Source organism: Scyliorhinus torazame, chromosome 1 (genome assembly GCF_047496885.1).
Source record: "Scyliorhinus torazame isolate Kashiwa2021f chromosome 1, sScyTor2.1, whole genome shotgun sequence".
In the NCBI taxonomy this organism is placed as follows: domain Eukaryota; kingdom Metazoa; phylum Chordata; class Chondrichthyes; order Carcharhiniformes; family Scyliorhinidae; genus Scyliorhinus; species Scyliorhinus torazame.
In genome coordinates, this window is record NC_092707.1 from 239,019,254 (window position 1) to 239,040,205 (window position 20,952).

At 45.5% G+C, this 20,952-nt stretch overlaps 1 protein-coding gene across 7 annotated transcripts in view; it reads right to left on the reverse strand.

Annotated features, from left to right (window-relative positions):
* prkn (parkin RBR E3 ubiquitin protein ligase) overlaps positions 1-20,952 on the reverse strand; it is a 1,727,639-nt gene that overhangs the window by 72,795 nt on the left and 1,633,892 nt on the right. For 6 of the 7 annotated variants that reach the window (XM_072503765.1, XM_072503792.1, XM_072503783.1 and 3 more), the window contains one exon: positions 3,150-3,236. The exons of the other annotated variant lie outside the window; for it this stretch is intronic. In XM_072503765.1, coding sequence (XP_072359866.1) covers positions 3,150-3,236 — 87 coding nt within the window. The remainder of the gene's footprint in view (positions 1-3,149; positions 3,237-20,952) is intronic. 7 annotated transcript variants of the gene reach the window in all.

Below are 20,952 nucleotides of genomic sequence, written 5' to 3' on the forward strand. Positions count from 1 at the left end.
AATATGGCTAGTCCAGTTCAGCTTTTGATTAATGGTAATGTCCAGGATGTTGATTGTGGGGGATTCAGCGATGGTAATGCCATCAAGGCGTGGTGGTTAGATCCTCTCTTGTAGGAGATGGTCATTACCTGGCACTTGTGTGGCGTGAATGTAACTGGCCACTTGTCAGCTCAAGCCTGGTTATTGTCCAGGTCTTGCTGCAATTGGACATGGACTGCTTCATTATCTGAAGAGTCACGAATGGTGCTAAAAATTGTGTAGTCATCCGCAAATATCCCCTCTCTTGATGGAAGGGTGGCCATTGATGAAGCAGCTGAAGATGGTTGGGCTGAGGGCACTACCCTGAGGAATTTTCACATCTTTTGTTCTCTCTGGGGCCATTAGCACTCTTTCCCCTTGGTTTCTGTGGCTATTAGCACCCGGTTTCCCTGGGTTTCTGTGGTTATGACTCATCTTTCATTCTCACTCCACAGTATAAATATTTCCCACTTTCTCTGTCTGCTAGCTTTGACAAGGAGTCATCAGACTCGAAACGTTAGCTCTTTTCTCTCCCTACAGATGCTGCCAGACCTGCTGAGATTTTCCAGCATTTTCTCTTTGGACCCTGAGGAATTCCTATAGTGATGTCCTGGAGCTGAGATGATTGACCTCCAACCACCAAACCATCTTCCTTTGTGCCAGGTATGACTCCAACCAGCGGAGAGTTTTCCCCTGATTCCCATTTGCTCCAGTTTAGCTCGGACTCCTTGATGCCATACTCGTTCAAATGCTGCCTTGATGTCAAGGGCAGTCACTCTCACCTCACCTCTGGCATTCAGCTCTTTTGTCCATGTTACAACCAAGGCTGTAATGAGGTCAGGATCTGAGTGACCCTGGTGGAACCCAAACTGAGCGTCCATGAATCATAGAATCATAGAATTTACAGTGCAGAGGGAGGCCATTTGGCCCATCGAGTCTGCACCAGCCCTTGGAAAGAGCACCCTAGCTAAGCCCACACCTTCACCCTATCCCCGTAACCAAGTAACCCTACCTAACCTTTTCTTTGGACACTAAGGGCAATTTATCATGGCCAATCCACCTAACCTGCACATCTTTGGACTGTGGGAGGAAACCGGAGCACCCGGAGGAAACTCACGCAGACACGGGGAGAACGTGCAAACTCCGCCCAGGCAGTGACCCAAGCCAGGAATCGACCTGGGACCCTGAAACTGTGAAGCAACTGTGCTAAACACTGTGTTGCCGTTGCTGAATAAGTGCCGCTTGATAGTACTGATGATGGAGAGTAGACTAATAGGGCGGTAATTGGCTGGGTTGGATTTGTCCTGTTTCTTGAGTACAGCCTTCAAGATGGCTGTGCTAAGTGTATTAACCATAACCTTTGGGTTGAAAATTTAAATACCAAGCATGAGAAACCGTATTTGGAGTGCTGCACAACAGGAATACTGAATGGGATTTGAGGGATCTAAACATCAAAAGGAGGTGTGCCAATTGTGTTTCTTTATTCTTTCACAGGTTATGGCCGTCAAAATGTCAGCATTTGTTTTTTTTGTATTTTGAAAATATTTTAAAAAGGCATATATAAATTTAACAATTTTCAAGAGGAAAAAAACAACAAAACAAATAACACCCACCCAACCAACAACCAAACCCAGACAACATTTCCTTACATGGAACCTCTTAGATACACAGTTCCCCAATCTCCCTTTCCCACTAACTATTTCCCACCTCAACCAGCCCCCCATGCCTCCCTCTTTCTCTTAACCCCCCTCTTTATCAAGGTCACCATTTCTTGCCCATTCCTAATTGCCCTTGAACTGAGTGGCATTTCTGTGGGACTGGAGTCACATGGAGGCCAGTCCTGGCAAGGACAGCAGATTTCCTTCCCTAAAAGACATTAACAATTGACAATGGTTCCATGGTCAACATTAGACTCATAAATCCAGATTTTTAAAAAACTTGAATTCAAATTTTACCATGGTTTAGTTCAGATAGTCAGCAATCCTCCAGAATAATGTGGTGTCAAAATCTGGGCACCACAGTTTAGAGGAAGTATGTCAATGCCTTGGAGATGGTGCAAAGGAGAGTTAACAGAAGGGTATTGGGAAGAAAGGAGCTCAGTCATTTGGAGAAACCAGAGAAGTTGTGACTGTTCTCCTTCCAACAGCGGAGAGATATAGAGAGGTTTTGAGTAGGTAAGGGGACAATTATTTCGCTGGCAGGAGGATGATAACCCTGCAGAGGACATGGATTTAAGATAATTGGCAAAAACATCTCGGAGCAAAGTTATGAGAATGTTTTCATGCACTGAGATATTGAGGTGAATTCTCCGCCTCTCCAGCCGGGTGTTTCTCAGTGGCACGCCGTCGCTGGCAGCGGGATTCTTTGTTCCCACCGGATTTCCCATTTTAGGCACCCCCACGCCACTGGGAAACCAGTGGGCGGGGGTACGCGGCCAGCAGAATGGAGAATCCCGCCGGCGGAGATTTCACCCAATTGTAATCTAGAATGTACTGCCTGAAAGGGAAGCAGATTTGTTAGTAACTTTCAAAAGAGAGCTGGATATATACTTGAAAAGGAGAAATTTGCAGTCTATTGGGAAAGCGCAGTGGAGTGGGATTAATTATTTGTTTCTTCCAAATAGCCAGCACGACATGATTGCCTGATTGGCCTTCTTCTATGTTGTATCATTACCTGAGAGTTAATGATGTACACCCTGAAATATTTCATGGGTTAAATCTCTTCTCGGAGTTCAGTTATGCTTATAAGCCATTCAAGAAATGTCCATGCAGCTTTACAACAACATTCGATCTCCCAATTTGTATTTATAGTTTTCTAATCCACACTGTGCCATTTGTTATTTTTCTTCACATATGTCAGGACTGAAATAAGTGCATAACATTGTTTAGAAACAGGAAAAATCTGTTTGTCCCTGTTTGATGGATGAAGCCGCACATTCTAACACCTGCATCAAATCCCGCTGTTCATGACTTGAAAAAAATGGAACCCTATTTCACAAATATAGCCATCATACTTAAAGATAGATACACAACACAGGAGCAGAGTTTTCTTTTATCAGAGAAAAATTCTAACTAATAGTTTTTAATTGCAGCATTTGAAGGTGCTGCTTTTCCAAGCATTCACTCTCTTACCTGCTGGTTCACAGTTGTGTCTCTAATATGGAGGTCACGGCATTCCTCCACATGGAACTCTTCCTTGCACTCACGGCAGAAAACAAACTGAAAGAGTATGAGTGTAAAAAGTATGAATGATATGAACGTAATTGGAAAGTTATTAAGATGGATAAGCAGTTTCATAGAATTTACAGTGCAAAAGGAGGCCATTGCAGCCCATCGAGTCTGCACCGGCCCTGGAAAGAGCACCCTACCCAGGTCCACACCTCCCCGTAACCCAGTAACTGCACCACACCTTTTTGGACACTAAGGGCAATTTAGCATGGCCAATCCACCTAACCTGCATATCTTTGGGCTGTGGGAGGAAACAGGAGCACCAGGAGGAAACCCATGCAAACACGGGGAGAATGTGCAGACTCCGCACAGACAGTGACCCAAGCCGGGAATCGAACCTGGGACCCTGGAGCTGTGAAGCAACCACTGTGCTACCGTGCTCTATGTGGTGATATGCATCACTATAAAGACACAAGGGGTTAATGTAAATACATGTAGACTAGCTAGACATTAGAGGGAGCACCAGAGACATGACACATAGACACTCAACCAATAGAACAGTTAGATAGGACACGACCAATGGGCATTCACGATACACACAGAGGTGACACGACCACAGGAGGGCATTACACCAACCCATATATAAAGGACACAACACACATGATCTTGCTCTTTCCAGTGGAGGCAGTCAGTAAGTAGAGACACAGGGTTGATTCAATATTACACCCACCATGTGGATTGCAGCAGCTGGTTAGTCAGCCTGAGTAGCTATAGAAGGATTAACAGTAGTGGCAAACCCGAGTAGGAGAAGTGTAAATAGTTTAATAAACGTGATGAAGTTATCTCCACGTCTGAACCTTCCTTTGTCAAGTGCACCACAAGGAAGCCGCTTATGCTACGCCTAGAGCATAACAAGACACTCTATACACTAAGTGCCTAAGTGTGGGATTTTCTTATTGTTTTTCCCCAGAGTGAACTCGACCGGGAAAAGACATGTGTAGCCCCCCCGCCCCCCACCCCCCTGGCTACACTGACGTCTTTTCCCACGGAATTTTTAAAGACTCTGAAAAAAAAATCCTGTCGGTGGGTCTCACGATGTCATGCTGGCGGGGTGGGCTCACATTGGCTTCTGACAGATCAGGGTGCCATCTTTAAATGTGCCTCGATCTGAAAAAAAGACATGGAAAACTCCCCTCATCGAACCTCCCCAATGGAAGTTCACCAGGAACTGCCCCCTGGCAGTAGCAGGGGCAGTGCCAGGGGCAGTGCCAGAGGGCAGTGCCTGGGCATGACCCTCTCCCCCCGGGGGCTGTACTTACTTGTGCGCTCCCGGCTGGTCCTGCTTGCGAGTTACCTGTTTCTAAAAACCTGTCACAAACCCTGCTGGCGTGACATCACACTGCTGAAGGAGAGAGAGTACCGTCCAGCTAATCACATTTAAATGTATTATAACGTCACTGGCGGGGAGCGGGGACAATCGAGCAGGGAAATCCCGCAGGCCCAAAACCCCTCTCGATCCTCCCTCCCTTCGCCATTCGCACCCACTGAAAATGAGGACAGAAAATCCACCCCAGGTGTTTCATTGTCTTATGAATACTATCCTGTTCCCCATATTTGCATGGGTCTCACCCCGACAACCCAAAAGATGTGCAGGGTAGATGGATTGGCCACATTAAATTGACCCTTAACTGGAATAAAAATGAAAAACAAAATGAATACTATCCTGTGATTCAGCTGTTGTATTTGCTCGAATGAGAATCCATACTTCTGGAGTAGTCGTACGACTCAAAAAGCGAAGCATCAATCTAATGTTCAAGCTGTACATAAACTTAAGTTCATCCAGAATTCTGCTACCCAAATTTTAATTTCCACTAAGTCACGTCCATCCATCACTCATGTAGTTCCTGATCTATACTGGCACCTGGTCTGGCTATGCCACAATTTTAAAATTCTCATCTTTGGTTTCAAATCCTTCCATGTACTCAACCTTCACTAGAATCCATAGAATCCCTACAGTGCAGAAGGAGGCCAATCAGCCCATTGAGTCTGAACTGACCCCCCAAGAAAGAGCACCCCACCCAGGCCCACACCGCCGCACTACCCTGCATCCCCACCTTACATGCACATCTTTGGGCACCAAGGGGCAATTTAGCATGTCCCATCCACCTTACTTGCATATCTGTGGACTGAGGGAGGAAACTGGAACAGACACGGGGGGAAAGTGCATTTCCACACAGTCCGGGATTGAACTCGGGTCCCTGGTGCTGTGAGGCAGCAGTGCTGACCACTGTGCCATCTTGCCCTCTAGCCCCACAAACCTCCAAGAAATCTGCACTGCTCCACGTCTAGAAAAGGTGTTGGGTGTGGAGGACTGATACGTGTTGAGTGAGGAGGTTTAATGTTAAGGGAATGGAGTTGAGGGGGTTGACATTGGGAATGGGATTGTGAATGAGTTTGGGATTAGCTTCATGAGTAGGTTTGGGAGTAGGATTGTGAGTAGGTTTAGGAATCGGGTTGGGAGCGTACTTAGGAGTGGGTTTGCAAGTTGGTTTGGAAGTGGGCCCTCGAGTCTTGATATTTAGAGCTTTGGGAGTTTCGCAGTTGATATTGGGATTGGGATTATGCGAGTTGATATTGGAAGTAGGAGTGGGAGGAGTGATATTGGGAATGGGTTTGTCTATGGATTTGGTGAGTAAAGGAGGAATTAGGTTGAGTCAGACCAGGCCATGTTGTAGATTTGCAAAACATACTTTCACATTTTATACTATATTGTGTTCGATTGAAGACAATTTTGAGAGTTGTTTCAGTCAAATGTTAACTTCAGTGATTGAAAAGAATGCAAACTGCATCACTTCAGGCAACATGCAAGAGACCAAGGGGGCGATTCTCCAATATTGAGCCCAAGTGTTCGCGCCGTCGTGAACGCCGTCGCATTTTACGACGCCGTGAACTGGGCCCGGGTATGACGGATTCTGGCCCCCACAGGGGGGCCAGCATGGCACTGGAGCGGTTCACGCCACTCCAGCCTCCTTACGCGGTGCCAAATGGGTGCCGCGACAACCCGCGCATGCGCAGTTGGGCCGCGCCAACCTACGCATGCGCGGGGGACTTCTTACGCGCGCCGGCCCCGACCCAACATGGGGTCGGTATTCAGGGGCCGGCTGCGCCAGAAAGTAGGCCTGGGGGGGGGAAGAGGCCGGCCCGCCGATCGGTGGGCCCCGATCGCGGGCCAGACCCCTTCAGAGGCCCCGGTGAAGGAGACCCCCCCCCCACAGGCCGCCCCCCCGACTGTTCCCGCAGAGTTCCCGCCGGCAGCGACCAGGGGTGAACGGCGCCGGTGGGGCTCTGTCGGATCGGCGCGCTGCTCGGCCCATCTGGGCTGGAGAATCGGTGAGGCTGGCCCGTGGCCGACGCCACGCCAAACGCGCCGGCGCAAATGGCACCGATTCTCCGCACCTCGGAGAACCGCGCGCCGGCGTTGGGGCATCGTGGCGCGGTTGAGCCGATTCTCCGGCCCGGCGCGGGGCTCGGAGAATCGCCCCCCAAGTTATGGTCTTTACTGCTACTGGATTTTGATTTTGTGAATCTGATGGTTTTAGTTTGAGTGGTGAATGTTAAAGTATATAAAGAGAATCAAAAAAAGTGGAAACCATGTAACAACATTTTTTGGATAAATACATTCAATATCAAAGACATAACTGTAAGATTCCAAGGGTCAGCCTATCCATCGAGGGAGCCCATTTCATTATTTTGACACACAAGGCTTCTTCAGAATGTCTACAAGGTAGATTCCAAAATTATTCGTCAGAGTATTTGGTTAACATGCAGACACTTTCCCAAAGATCTGTTCTCAAAGAAGGGGAGATTGATGGGCGAGACGGTTGTCACGGTGTTGCTTGCAATCAGTGAGATGAAGTTTGGCATTTTAGTGAAGCATTTTTAAGTTGCTGAGCTGACAAATTAATATTCATGGACAGGTGGATGGACATGTGGCAATTTAAGTGTGCTCCCAAGCATGAAGGGAATTTATAAATTTGTGCACTGAAATTGCCCTTCTCACAAGTCACACACACTTTTCAGACATTAGGTGGCAGTGAGAGCAGCAGATATCTTGACTGCCCACCTTCAAATTTTTATGGTCTTTCTGCATCATTTCATTCCCATTTGAAAATGTGTGCACCTTTCTCAGACAGTTCATTGTACTAAAATACTTATTATTTGCTGAAAGATGTATTTATGATATGAATAGTCCCATTTCAAAGGTGCAAACCTGCCTTAAAACCTTTTCTTTTAATGGTTTATTTTCAGGAGTTTCGAGTCACTTCTTTTGAATGGACACTCCCCTCCCCCTCCGGGTGGTACTGAGTTGTGCCTAGCTGCAGGTTGGAATTCCTTATTTCACTGGGGGTAGCAGCCTTCAACCGCAGGTGGGTCCCACCAAAGTCAGAGGAGTGGGAACTTCCAGCATACCGCATGTCTGCCACGATCCTGGTCCTTTTGATCACTGTCCTTATAGGCACATATAATGCCCCTCACAATTACATAATTGCACAATTAAGGGTTGATGTTAAATTGTAAAAATCAGCACTAATATGGCAGTGCGTTTTCCTTATTCATTTGGAGACCAATACTGCCGTTTTGTGGTGCAAAAACTATAATAGCACACCTATCACTGAAGGGGTCATTGTCATGCTGCTGGTAATGCCATGTAGCAATGTTTCATGGGCAGATGTTTTGTTGCAAATTAATTTATAATGGAAATATAAAATGCAGTTTGTGACTTTGAAATGGACGTTGAGTTAATCTACAAACCTTGGTCGGAATGTCGCTCGGCGACGAACTCAATTTCACTCAAACATTGCACCTACTCTAATTGCTTTGGGATGTCCCGCGGTCTTGCATGGTGCTATATAAATGTAAGTCTTTCTTCCTTATTTCTTCCTTAGGATCTCCATGGACAATGTCACAGGATATTGACTAGCAACCATAATTGTTTTTAAGCAGCTGATTGAAGAAAAGGTTTGCCGAATGTGTCTTTTATCCACAAGATCTTTGGACACGAAGGGACAACTTTTAGCATGGTCAATCCACCTAACCTGCACATCTTTGGACTGTGGGACGAAACCCACGCAGACACGGGGGAGATTGTGCAAACCCCACACAGACAGTCACCCAAGGTCAGAATTGAACCCAGTTCCCTGGCACTGTGAGGCAGTAGTGCTAACCACTGGGCCACCATGCCGCCCATAGTGGACCTGCTAACTACAGGAGAATAACTATAGGAGAAAACACGGAGTGAAATTGGTCTATGAGAGTGTGACAGGGGCTCACAGTGAATCAGCAGCCGGTTTCACACCCCAGTCACACTTCAATATTCTCTGAGCCACCGACACCTAGAGAGCACCCTGAGTTGATCACACACTTGTCACAGTCTTGTCCTTGCGCATTCTGAGACCTGCAAAATTCTCTTGAAACCAATTGCTGTAGCTCAGCAATATATTAGTAAACACAGTCTCAACTTTCAGGCAGTAATCTATGTGATGCTGTCTGTAAAGCTTGCCAAGAACTTGATGTGCTTTCTCATGCAGTGTACCACTTCCTAAGTGATCAATAGCACCATGAGGCATTTCTCTCTCAATCTCCTAAGTGCCACTTTTATCAAAACACTTGCTACACTTGAATCGGAACCAAAACTAAAATCATTTTGTTACCAATTTTAAAATTATGTGTCCCTTACAATATTCATGCATATTGTACTGTCCAAAACTGAACTACAGCCATCTTTTCCAAGCAAGTATTTAGACACTTGGAGTCCATTGATGTGCACCACTGCTTTAGCAACAGAATTCTTCAGTTTTGGTCTCTTGTACATCATTGTTTCCTTTGGCACCACCATTGACGGGCATACCTGCAGCTGCCTGGTCCCTGCTCTAGCATTTCCTGCCTGAAACTCTCCACCTCATATACAATGCTGCTTAAAACCTACCTCATTGAAGAAGCTTTTGGCCACAATCAGTAATGCTGCACTTTCAGAGAGTTCATTAGTAAACAACAGGGGATTTATTTACAAGGGATCCATGGGAGCAGCAACATATCTGTTGCTAGGTCTGGAATACCTCTGTCTAAGAAAACTCCATCCTCTGGGGTGATTCTCCACTCTGAGTCGTGATTGGTCACCCAGGCCAGGTGATCCTTACTCTGCTGTGTTGCCCTTAAAGAGACAACCACCACATATCCCTAATATCTCCTTATCATAGAAACATAAAATCACTACAGTGCAGAAGGAGGCCATTCAGCCCATAGGGTCTGCACCGACCCTCTAAAAGAACATCTAGGCCCACGCTCCCACACTACCCCACCTCTTCGTTTGGACACTCAGGGCAATTAATCATGGCCAATCCACCTAACTTGCACATCTTTGGACTGTGGGAGGAAACCGGAGCACCCGGAGGAAACCCACACAGACACGGGGAGAACGTACAAACATAGTCACCCATTGTAGTAAAACGGCTCACAGAAGCATCATCATAGAATATTTGACAATGAGCCACATAAGGGTCAGCATGGTGACACAGTAGTAGCACTGCTGCCTCACAGCGCCAGGGACCTGGGTTCAATTCTGGCCTTGGGCGACTGTGTGGTGTTTGCACTTTCTTCCCTTGACTGCATGGGTTTCCTCCAGTGCTTTGGTTTCCTCCCACAGTCCAAAGATGTGCAGGTTCGGTGGATTGGCCATGATAAATTGCCCCTTGGTGCTAAAAGGTTAGGTGAGGTTACTGGGTTATGGGGATAGGGTGGAGGCGTGGGTTTAAGTAGGGCACTCTTTCCAAAGGTCGGGCAGAGTCCATGGGCCGAATGGCCTCCTTCTGCACTGTAAATTCTGTGATTCTACGAATCTACATTCACATTCTGTCTAAATGCAAGTTATTGCTATAGAACACCACCATTTAAGTGATGCTATGAAACAGTGTGGCAAATATGAAGACTTTGGGCAAAATTCTTCCGGCCACGCTGCGTTGGAAAAGCATCTCGCCGTGGCATAGCGTGGCTGGTGAAAACACTGGTCCAAAGTGGTGAGGGAAAATCAGGACTTACCTGAAGAACGCCTGGGGCTGCCTCTGGAGTTTGAGATGGAGGCCCCCAGCAACACTGAACAGTGGAACACAACTGCAATGGTGGGAAGAATATCTATCCGTTGGATTTTCCAGATTCATTGTCATCATGGGGGCACGGTAGCACAGTGGTTAGCACTGTTGCTTCACAGCACCAGGGGCCCAGGTTCAATCCCCGGCTTGGGTCACTGTCTGTAGTGGGCCCGACCCGGTATTCTCCGGGACCTCTGTGATTCTCTGCTCCGATGGGCCGAGTTCCTGATGGCGAGGTTCACTTGTGCTTTTTAAAATCGTGAAATCAGTGTCGTGGCTGCTGAGGGAGAGAGAAGGGGCAGGCAAAGTGTCTAATATCGCCATAGCTTGCTGACAGATTTCCATGCACCAAAATAGGTTTAATGCAAAATTAATGACTGTTGTTGTAAGTAATTGGACTGGGCAGGTCAGACCCTGGTGACTTTGGCACACTTCCAGTTCCCGCCTTAAAATGCACAGCACATGAAAACAGGATCAAGTCTATACTGTGACTTCCAGTTGCCATGACGATGATCAGCTATTTCTTTATGCTAAGCTCTCAACAAAGAAAGCTTACAGAGCCATCTTCAAGATGGTTGTGGTGGTTGGAGGTCAATCATCATCTTAGCTCCAGGATATCACTGCAGGAGTTCCTCAGGGAGTGTCCTAGGCCCAACCATCTTCAGCTGCTTCATCAATGACCTCCCTTCCAGCATAAGGTCAAAAGTGAGGATGTTTGCTAATGACTGCGCAACGTTCAGCCCCATTCACGACTCCTCAGATACTGAAGCAGTTTATGTGCATATGCCGCAAGACCTTGACAATAGATTGGATTCATTTGTTTATTGTCACGTGTTCCAAGGTACAGTTAAAAGTATTGTTCTGCGTACAGTTCAGATCATTCCATACATGAGAAAAATACATAGGGTAAACATAAATACACAATGTAAATACATAGACACAGGTATCGGGTGAAGCATGCAGGAGTGTAGTGCTACTCAGTAGAGAAGGCTAGGGATCCTATGGCAAGCAACTCACCTCCTGATCCCCAAAGTCGTTTCCACCATCTATAATGCAGCAGTCAGGAGTGTAATGGAATACTCTCCACTTGCCTGGATGAATGCAGCTCTAACAATACTCAAGAAGCTCAACACCATCTAGGACAAAGCAGCCCGCTTGATTGCTCCTCCTTCCACAAACATTCACTCCCTCCATCACCCACGAATAGTGGCAGCTGTGTATTTCAAACTTTTTCCCGGTACCCACTTCTATCAACCGTCTGAAATTCAGGACCCATGCCAACCTCCTCGACCCACGCCAACTGATTTATTTAATTAATTAAATGGCAGATTTTGAACTCAATAGGTGGAATTTTCTCAAATATCAGCAAAGGCCGATAGCGGGTGGGCAAAGCAGCGTTGAAGGCCCAGGCACCATAGAATCATAGAATTTAAAGTGCAGAAGGAGGCCATTTGGCTCATTCACTCTGCACTGGCCCTTGGAAAGAGTACCCTACTTAATTAAGCCCACGCCTCCACCCTATCCCTGTAATCCAGTAACCTCACCTAACCTTTTTCGGGCACCAAGGGCAATTTATCACGGCCAATCCACCTACCTGCACATCTTTGGGCTGTGGGAGGAAACCGGAGCACCCGGAGAAACCCACGCAGACACGGGGAGAACGTGCAGACTCCGCACAGACAGTGACCCAAGCCGGGAATCGAACCTGGAACCCTGGAGCTGTGAAGCAACTGTGCTAACCACTGTGCTACCGTGCTGGGTTGGGTTTCCACAATGTCACACTGGTGGAGCGGGTTTTGAGGCACCCTCCCTGCTACTTAGTGTTTTGATGGTCAAGCTCCCAATTTAAAGGCTGCCCCAGTGCACAAAGGTTAATCAGGAACCCCCTCCCCTGCATGCACCCCACATGCAACATTCTCTCGGCACTGCCTGATCATTGCCCCCTGGCATTACCCATGTACTGCTCCTGGAACCACTTGGACAATGACAGGGCAGTGCATGGGTAGTGCCATGGAGCAGTGCATGGGCAGTGCCCAGGTGGTGCTGGGGCAGTGCTTGGGCAGCACCAGGGGGCAGTGCCTGAGCAGCACTCAGGTTTGGGCATGACCCTCTCCCAGAACGCTACATTCACCTGAGCTCCTCTTGGAGGTCTGCTCGCCAGGTGCACACCGTGGGAGACTGGTCCAGTTTCACGCTGGTCTGCCCTCATGCCGATCTGAATGGATATTTATATGTAGAGGCCTGATCATGAGATGTTAATGTACAAAAATTATGTCACACCATTGGGTGCAGCATTCGCCACAATCGCAAACTCAGCAATGAGGTCAATGGTCCTGTTGAGTTTTAGTTTTCCACATCTGGGAATCACGTCCTGCTCTGGTGCCCCCCTCGACATCTGGTGGAGGCAGGATCTGTTCGAATTGCAGGCAAGACTTTGAGGTCCGGGTCCTGCCGATCATTTTGGAAGGTCCCTGGAGTCTCCATGAAATTGCAGGCGCATGTCTCCTGATCATTAGTTTGGTTTGTTGGATCACCAGTCTAGGAACATAACTGCTATGCACCTTGTAATGTTTAACAAATTAACGGTAATCACTGTCACAACTGTGGTAGTTCCTTGTGGTAGTTCCTTGGTGTGGATTTGGGAAGTTGCTGGTCCACATCCCTCATTAAAGGCTTGAGCACAAGATTTAGGCTGACACTTAAGTGCAGTACTGAGGGAGCGTTGTATGTCAGAGTGTTGGCTATTGGTTGAGACATTAAACCATTGCCTCATCTGACCTCTCAGATGGACACAAAAGGTCCCATGGCACTGTGTTGAAGGAGAGCATTATCTCTGTTGTCCTGCGATTATTTAACTCCCAACCAGTGTCACTAAAAAGACAGATCATCTGATTATTATCACATTTTCTCTTTGGGGACCTTGTTGTACTGCCACATTTCCTACATTGCAGTGTGTTTCACTGGCTGTGAAGTTCTTTGGGATGTTCAGAGGTCATGAAAGGTGCTATATAAATGCAAATCTTCTTTCACTTTACTTGGAACAACCTAGCATTACAAAAGGGACATTTAAACTAATAGAAAGCAAAGCAAAGCCAGAATGACAAATAAAAAGGGTCAAAACATCCTCTGTTAAAATGCTGTTGACAAATTGGCTCTTGTTAATACAGTAAAATTCTCCTGAGTCAACTTTAAACAGGCAAGGATGCTCATACTCAACCTGTTAGAAACACAAAACTCAATCACTTATAAATCAAATTCTTAACTGTTCTTTGTAGTTCAGAGAAATTAGTTTATATGCACAGATGTTTGAATATTCCAGGGTAGTTGCTTAGAATTTCTAGGAGACTTTGGATGTCACGCACAGAATACAGAAACACACCTGACTAATTAATGGTTTCGTATGGTAATCACAGTAATGGTTGATTTAAAATCAACATGTTTGTTAAGACTCAATTCACAACTGTTTCATTTATCTGTGACTGACTTACAATTAAGACTGTTTGAGGTCCCCCAAATTGATAGCAGGGGCAGCACGGTGGCACAGTGGTTAGCACTGCTTCTTCACAGTGCCAGAGACTTGGGTCCGGTTCCGACCATCGGTTACTGTCTGTGTGGAGTTTGCACATTCTTCCTGTGTCTGTGTGAGTTTCCTCCAGGTTCTCCGGTTTCTTCCCACAGTCCAAAGATGTGCAGGTTAGGTGGATTGGCTGTGCTAAATTGTCCCTAGGTGTGGCTACAAGGATGGGGACTTGGTAGGGTGCTTTTTGGAGGTTGGTGCTGACTCAATGAGCCAAATGGTCTCCTTCTGCACTGTAGAGTTTCTATGGTTCCATGAATGTTTTGAGTACTGAATGCACCAAAGAAGATTTTGGTCTTTGCATTTCTCAGTATGTCATGTATCAAGAATTAAATGTGCTATTATGGATTTAGTCGGGTTTGATTTGTAATAATGCAGAAAATGTAATCAATCGGTGATTGAAAAGGAAGGAAAGAAAAATACTTCAGGTGTAATTTGTGCTGAGGTACATTTCTAGGTTTTTATTTTTTAATTTAAAATTGTCAGCTTTTGATTAAAAAATATATATATCTCTGCCACCACCGCTCATGAATTCAGGACATCCCAAATTGCTTATAGCACTGCTGCCTCATGGCGCTGAGGTCCCAGGTTCGATCCCGGCTCTGGGTCACTGTCAGTGTGGACTTTGCATATTCTCCCCATGTTTGCGTGGGTTTCGCCCCCGCAACCCAAAGATGTGCAGGGTAGGTGGATTGGCCACGCTAAATTGCTCCTTAATTGGAAAAAATGAATTAGGTACTCTAAATTTATTTTAAAAATGTTTAAGTGTCAACAGTTCCCCCCCAGCCTGCATGTAAACAGTCACAATGTCTTTTTGACTCCCTCTGGTGGCTGGTGTAGCTCAGTTGGCAAGGCAGCTAGCTTCTGATACAGATCAAGGCCAATAGCACAAGTTCAATTCCTGGACTGAGGTCATTCATGAAGGCCCCACCTTATCAATAATGCCCCTCACCTGAGATGTGATGATCCTCAGGTTAAGTCACCACCAGTCAGCTCTCCCCATCAAAGCAGCCTATGGTCATCTGGAACTATGGTGACTTTACTTACAATTTTCAGCTCCTTCTATTCACAGTACATTTGGCAGACCTCTCACTATACTATCATTTTGCTTCCCCTGATATCTGCCTGTCCCTCTCTCCCACAATTTCCTCAAACTCCACCTTCATTGATTGCGTGTGTCGGGCATGCATTTTGGTTTAATTAATTGGCAAATAGGGCAAGTGGGAGTCAACAGTATGTATGGTTCTTTGAATTTGTGTCACATGGGTGGATCTGAACAAAACACTTTGAGGGGAAAGAATCTTGCTCTGCTCACTCATTGTGCTGTTGGATTACCAGCACCAATTAATTTCTCTTCCTCTCTTTTTCAGCCATGTTCTATTTGTTAATTGATTTTTCTTTAGCATATTGTCAAATTGACCTCCTTATTAAGTCCAAAAAGTACTCATGTCGGTATTGTATTGGCTCGCCTTTATTTCAGACTCTCTGGAGCTTTCTCTCAAGATGTCAAATATAAAAAGAGCATCTGTACTCTTGATTATTGCAACATGTTTACTCCCATTTGAGGTCCTATAAAGTTCAGTCACACAATGTACAAGTACAACATCTAACTTCCAAGTCAACTTTGGAGCAAAGTATCCAAAGTATTTTAAAGAACTACACTTATTTATATGCTGGAGCGGGAATTCTGATTGAGTTATTTGTGTTTAGGAAAATGAAACTAATCGCAGACTTCTAAGGCCAAGGAATCCAACACCAAGATCTTTCTTGACTATGTCTCACGCAGCAGATCATGTTTATTTGTTTCTTTCTTTCAGAGGAGACAATGCAACATGTCTCGGAATATTGTCTACCAGAGCAGGAAGGAACGAATAGTAGTTTTGTGTGTGTCTGTGTGCACTCGGCCCTGATGTTAGAATCTGTCAGTTATTATTCTTAACAGCCTTCAGTGATCAATGATTTTTTAATTCGCTCTTTCTGGCAGTTTATTCAAGCCTCCCAGATTTAGCCCAGTTACGTAGTGACAATGGCAAACAGCTATTGGCTGGAACCATATATTCTTGAAACATTTTCTTTGCAATCAATTTATGGTTATTTGTATTTAAAGTGCTCCATTTTTAAAAAGCACATTTAAATGCTTTCATGTCATTAAGAATCAGTTTTGTCTGTAGAGACACCTGTTCCCTTTTTGATGATACAGAAACATGATGCGAAACATGTAATTCTGGCTGTTCTGAAACCAGAGGGGATGTTGGTTTCCATAATAGTTGCTCAGTTGTTATTATTTTTCTTTTGCTGAATTCCTGTTGAAGGATAATCAAACAGACTCAAGATGTTAACGCCCTAGAGATGCTGCCAGACCTGTTGAGATTTTCCAAGATTCTCTGTTTTGTTTCAGATCCCAGGATCCACGGTATTTTGCTTATTTTAGCTTGTATTACATGTCATTTGCATGGTGTCACTTAAGTTGACATTTTACTGTTTCCCCACCTTCAGTATTCTCTCCTCGATATGTAAAGCTCTCTGGGAGTTAGTATGATCCCACAATCACCGCAGGCCATCAATAGTTGGTCCAAAGGGACCCAGACAATGACTGCCAGTAAATGATTCCACCAAGGAGACGGGGGGGGGGGGGGCTATGGAGCAGGTGGGAAATTTCTTCCCCCCCCCCCCCCCCCCCCCCCCCCCGCACCCCTCCCTCCCCCCGCCGATTTCGACTGACGGGAATGATGGAGAGCCCTGAGATTCGCGGGGGAGTCACAAAACGGCTTTTATACCGGTGGGATTTCTCCACTCAATTGTCCCTGCCCCATGACAATGACATAATGGAGTTTCCACCATGCAATGGCAGGAGCGGGCCTCCTTGCTGTATCATCTCCTCATGTAAGGACTTTCTACCCCCCTGCCCCTCCGCCCCCCCCGCCACCCTTCCGGCATGACGTCACGTGGTTGGGTTTACAACAGGTTTCGATAAAGAGGGAACTGGTGAACTGACCCCACCGGGGGTGCATAGCTAGATACAGCCCGTAGGTAGGAGAGGATCATGCCCAGCGGGTTGTGCCAGGTGCAGTGCCAGGGTGGTTTCTGTCGAGGAGGTTCAGGGTTGATTGGGGGGGGGGTTCCTGGAAAGGGTATTCCCTGCATGGGGTGGGGATTGTTCTCTGATGGGGGAGTTCTGAGTTCATGGCGGGGGGGTTTCCCTGGGGGCGGGTCCTGTGTCAATGGCAAGGGGTGGGAGGGTTGTGTTCTGTGGGTGTTTTTGTTTCATTTATATTTTTTAAAAATCGGGGCACCCTTTAAAAGCGGCGTCCTGATCTTTCAAAATCCCACCCCATTAGCTTGATGTTGTTTGACACGGCCATTCCATTTTGTGAGTGGCATGGTAGCACAGTGGTTAGCACTGTTGCTTCACAGCGCCAGGGACGCCGGTTCGATTCCCGGCTTGGGTCACTGTCTGTGCAGAGTCTGCATGTTCTCCCCGTGTCTGCGTGGGTTTCCTCCGGGTGCTCCGGTTTCCTCCCACAAGTCCTGAAAGACGTGCCGTTAGGTAATTTGGACATTCTGAATTCTCCCTCAGTGTACCTGAACAGGTGCCAGAATGTGGCAACTTGGGAATTTTCACAGTAACTTCCCTGCAGTGTTAATGTAAGTCTACTTGTGACATTAATTAATAAAGATTATTTTTTAAAAAAGTGATGGGAAAGCCGGAAAGGCAACTGGCGGGCTGTCCTCTGCTTCCCCTGCCGAAGACAACACTTTGAAAACAAATCGGAAAATTCCCCCCATTATATCTAGACCCTATGGTAATTGGATGCATTCTTGGAAGTTTCATCACCTGAATCTCCCTCACCATTGATCACCTCACAGTTCTATCCTCACGGGGCACACCATTCCCGTGCCAATAGGAAAATGAACAGCCTTCAGAACCTGATTGTATCAGCAGTCTTTTTTTAAAACCATTCACAATTTTCTTTTTACATCAATAAGGAAAAGGGTTCGCAAAAAATGAAAACATACCCCAGACCTTTTAAACCCTCTTTGATTTTTCTCCCAAGCTGAGCAGTGATGTGGATTCTGTGATTATCTTGGAGTGTTTACCATTCAGACACATTTACCAGCAGAGAATTGTGAGGAAGGCGAGTAGTCGCCACCCTCACAAACCCTGTTTTGCCGAGGATTGCTTCAGCCAGTTGTAACATCATTCAGACTCCCCTGGTTGGGGTTAGATAAAGCATTCTAGGACTGAATTTGAAGCAGGGATCTTCTGGCCTAGTTCAGATCCACACTGAGCAATTCAGTTGCCAGCTAAACCACCTGGGGGAGCTCACATATTACTATTCAAACAAAACTGAAGAATTGTGAAAACAGCAACACCAGCACTCACTTCTCCAAATATATAAACACAGACTTGGACATTTGGGCGGGGGTGGGGGTTGGCGGGGGGGGGGGGGGGGGGGGGGATATGCAATTTTCAAATGTTGGCAACCTACTTTGTACCTGAAGAATGAATGATTGGAAGTGTAGGAGGATTTTGGTTACCTGATCCATGCTGAAATCCTGCCTGATGCAGTTTTCAGGTAGGCCTAAATGGACAAGAAGCCCACCTTCCTGAAGTAGGTATGAGACTGCTTAAATATAAGAAAAAAACATGCTGAGTGATACCTACTTAGTCAAAGGTTGTGGGTTCAGGTTCCACTGCAGAGAGCTGAGTACAAAATTTAACCTGACTCTCCAGTGCCGTATTGGAGGAGTGCTGCACTCTTGGAGGTATAATCTTTGTGATGAAGTGTTAAATCTAAGACTCTATTGCACTCTTGTGGATGTAAAGGATCCCAAGGCACTGTTTTGTAGAAGAACAGAAAAATTGTGTCCCAGTTCCAGCTCGGAAGAAGCCAAATGCATAAAAATTCATTGCCATAGTTGTAGTGATATCATGGTTGTGTTGTAATTCACCAACTAGCCACTAGGAATTAGTATATACATGAATGAAAGAGTCAGGTGACCTCAAACTAAGTGGAAAGCTGGGGTGAAAGGATGCTTGTGCATGATCATATTGTAATTCATCTGTTGTTTTGTATATAGTTGACCCACAGTTAATGTTAATAAATCATTTATAGCTTTAGCTACAAGTGTTCTTGTAATATAAATCAGGCCATCTGACAAGAACATTACAATGGTGACTTTCACAGCCACTGACAATGTGGTCCTTTCCCTGCTTTGAAGTTGCAATTGTGTCCACAACTGGTGGCAGGTTTCAATGAAGATCTCTTTGTGCAAGAACAGACATTTGACACATTGTTCCTTTCTGATGTTCAGGTAGGAGGAATGCTCTATGAATGCCCTGGACAGGTATGTTCTCTTGCTGAAAGTCTTTCCCCTTCTCCTCCCTCTTACAGCTGCTTGCTTTGCTCTGTGGGCCCTCTGTTCACTCTCCAAGTCATGCTATCTTCAAGAAGCAAGCTCCTTTCCTCACCAATATTTGAACAGAAGGAGGGATGCTGGATGGTAAGTTAGATCTGACCCAAAGGTCAGGGGGCCATTCTGGTGACCTCTACAATTGAAGTTGAAACTCAGGCGTCTACCTGATCATTCCTGATTTATATAGGTCAGCCACTTCCTGGATAAATCTGACAGAAATTTGGGAATGCTTACCTGTGTAACAGATACTTCTTAATGTTTCTCTGTTCCATTGGGTACTGCTAAAAATATCTTCATAGCTCGTTAATAAATTTTGAATTGTTAAATTATTTTTCACAACTTACTTTCATAGAATCCCTACAGTGTAGATGAAGACCATTCGGCCTATCGAGTCTGCACCGATCCACTCCGCCCTATACCCGTAGCCTAACTTGCACATCCCTGGACGCTAAGGGGCAATTTAGCATGGCCAATCCACCTAACCTGCACATCTTTGGACACTACGGGGCAATTTAACATGGCCAATCCACCTAACATGTACATCTTTGGACTGTGGGAGGAAACTGGAGCACTTAGAGGAAGCCACGCAGACACAGGGAGAAAGTTCATCCTCCACAGAGTCAGTCAACCAAGGCTGGAATTGAACCTGGATCCCTGATGCTGTCAGGCAGCAGTGTTAACCACTGTGCCACCATGCCTATACTTATACTTGACTATATACTATAGTTTATCAAGTACTATATTCTTGATCATGTTCACTTTCCAAATTTCATAAAGGTAGCACTTAAGAGATTTAGGGGGATTTTAACATAATTGTAATTACCATGACCTATTAAAATGCTGCCTAATTAACATATTAATTCTCTTCTCCTAATTTTGTAAAGCTGGGATTTATGCTTATGAGTCAAAGGGGAAAAGCCCATTTTCAAATAAATTTAATATGCATATGCAAATCATCATAATTAGCTATTCAGATAATATTCTAATACCGATACAAGGACTTATATAGATGTAGATACACACATTTTAGATTATTGAAATATGAAAAATAAATTTGAAATGGACAAGGTGTGCATATATATTCTCTTCTGTTAATATGTTCCCCTCATCCTGAGAGAGTTGATGCCAGCTGCAATGCTATTCCATGGGAACCGGGAAACTTCACCAAAGTGGGCTGTTTTCAGCTGACAACCTTGGCTCAGTGAGTAGCCTAGAGTAAGGAGTTAACATTTGGAGCACCTGATATCCATGTAACGTCTGATGTAACTATGATGCAACATCACATGATTAAATAAGTGTGATCTCGTGGAAAGCAGAAGTGCAACTTTGTGTGGAGTCATGAGATGTATATAAATCTGTAAATAAACAAGAATGTTTTTTATGAATTATAGACTGACGTAGCATTCTGAAGGTAATAGGCAAACCATACAGAAACCCCATCTAGTCTGTGACCTCAAGACGAGGCAGGTAGCATTTTGCCTCTGAATTAGAACGTTGTGGGTTCAATTGCCTTTCCAGGACATTATCACAAGCTTAAGACAGATACCCCAGTGTACGGGGGAATGCTGTACAACCAGATATTCCTTTTATGCAACGTTCAACTATGGCCATGTCTCTTAGATGGTCG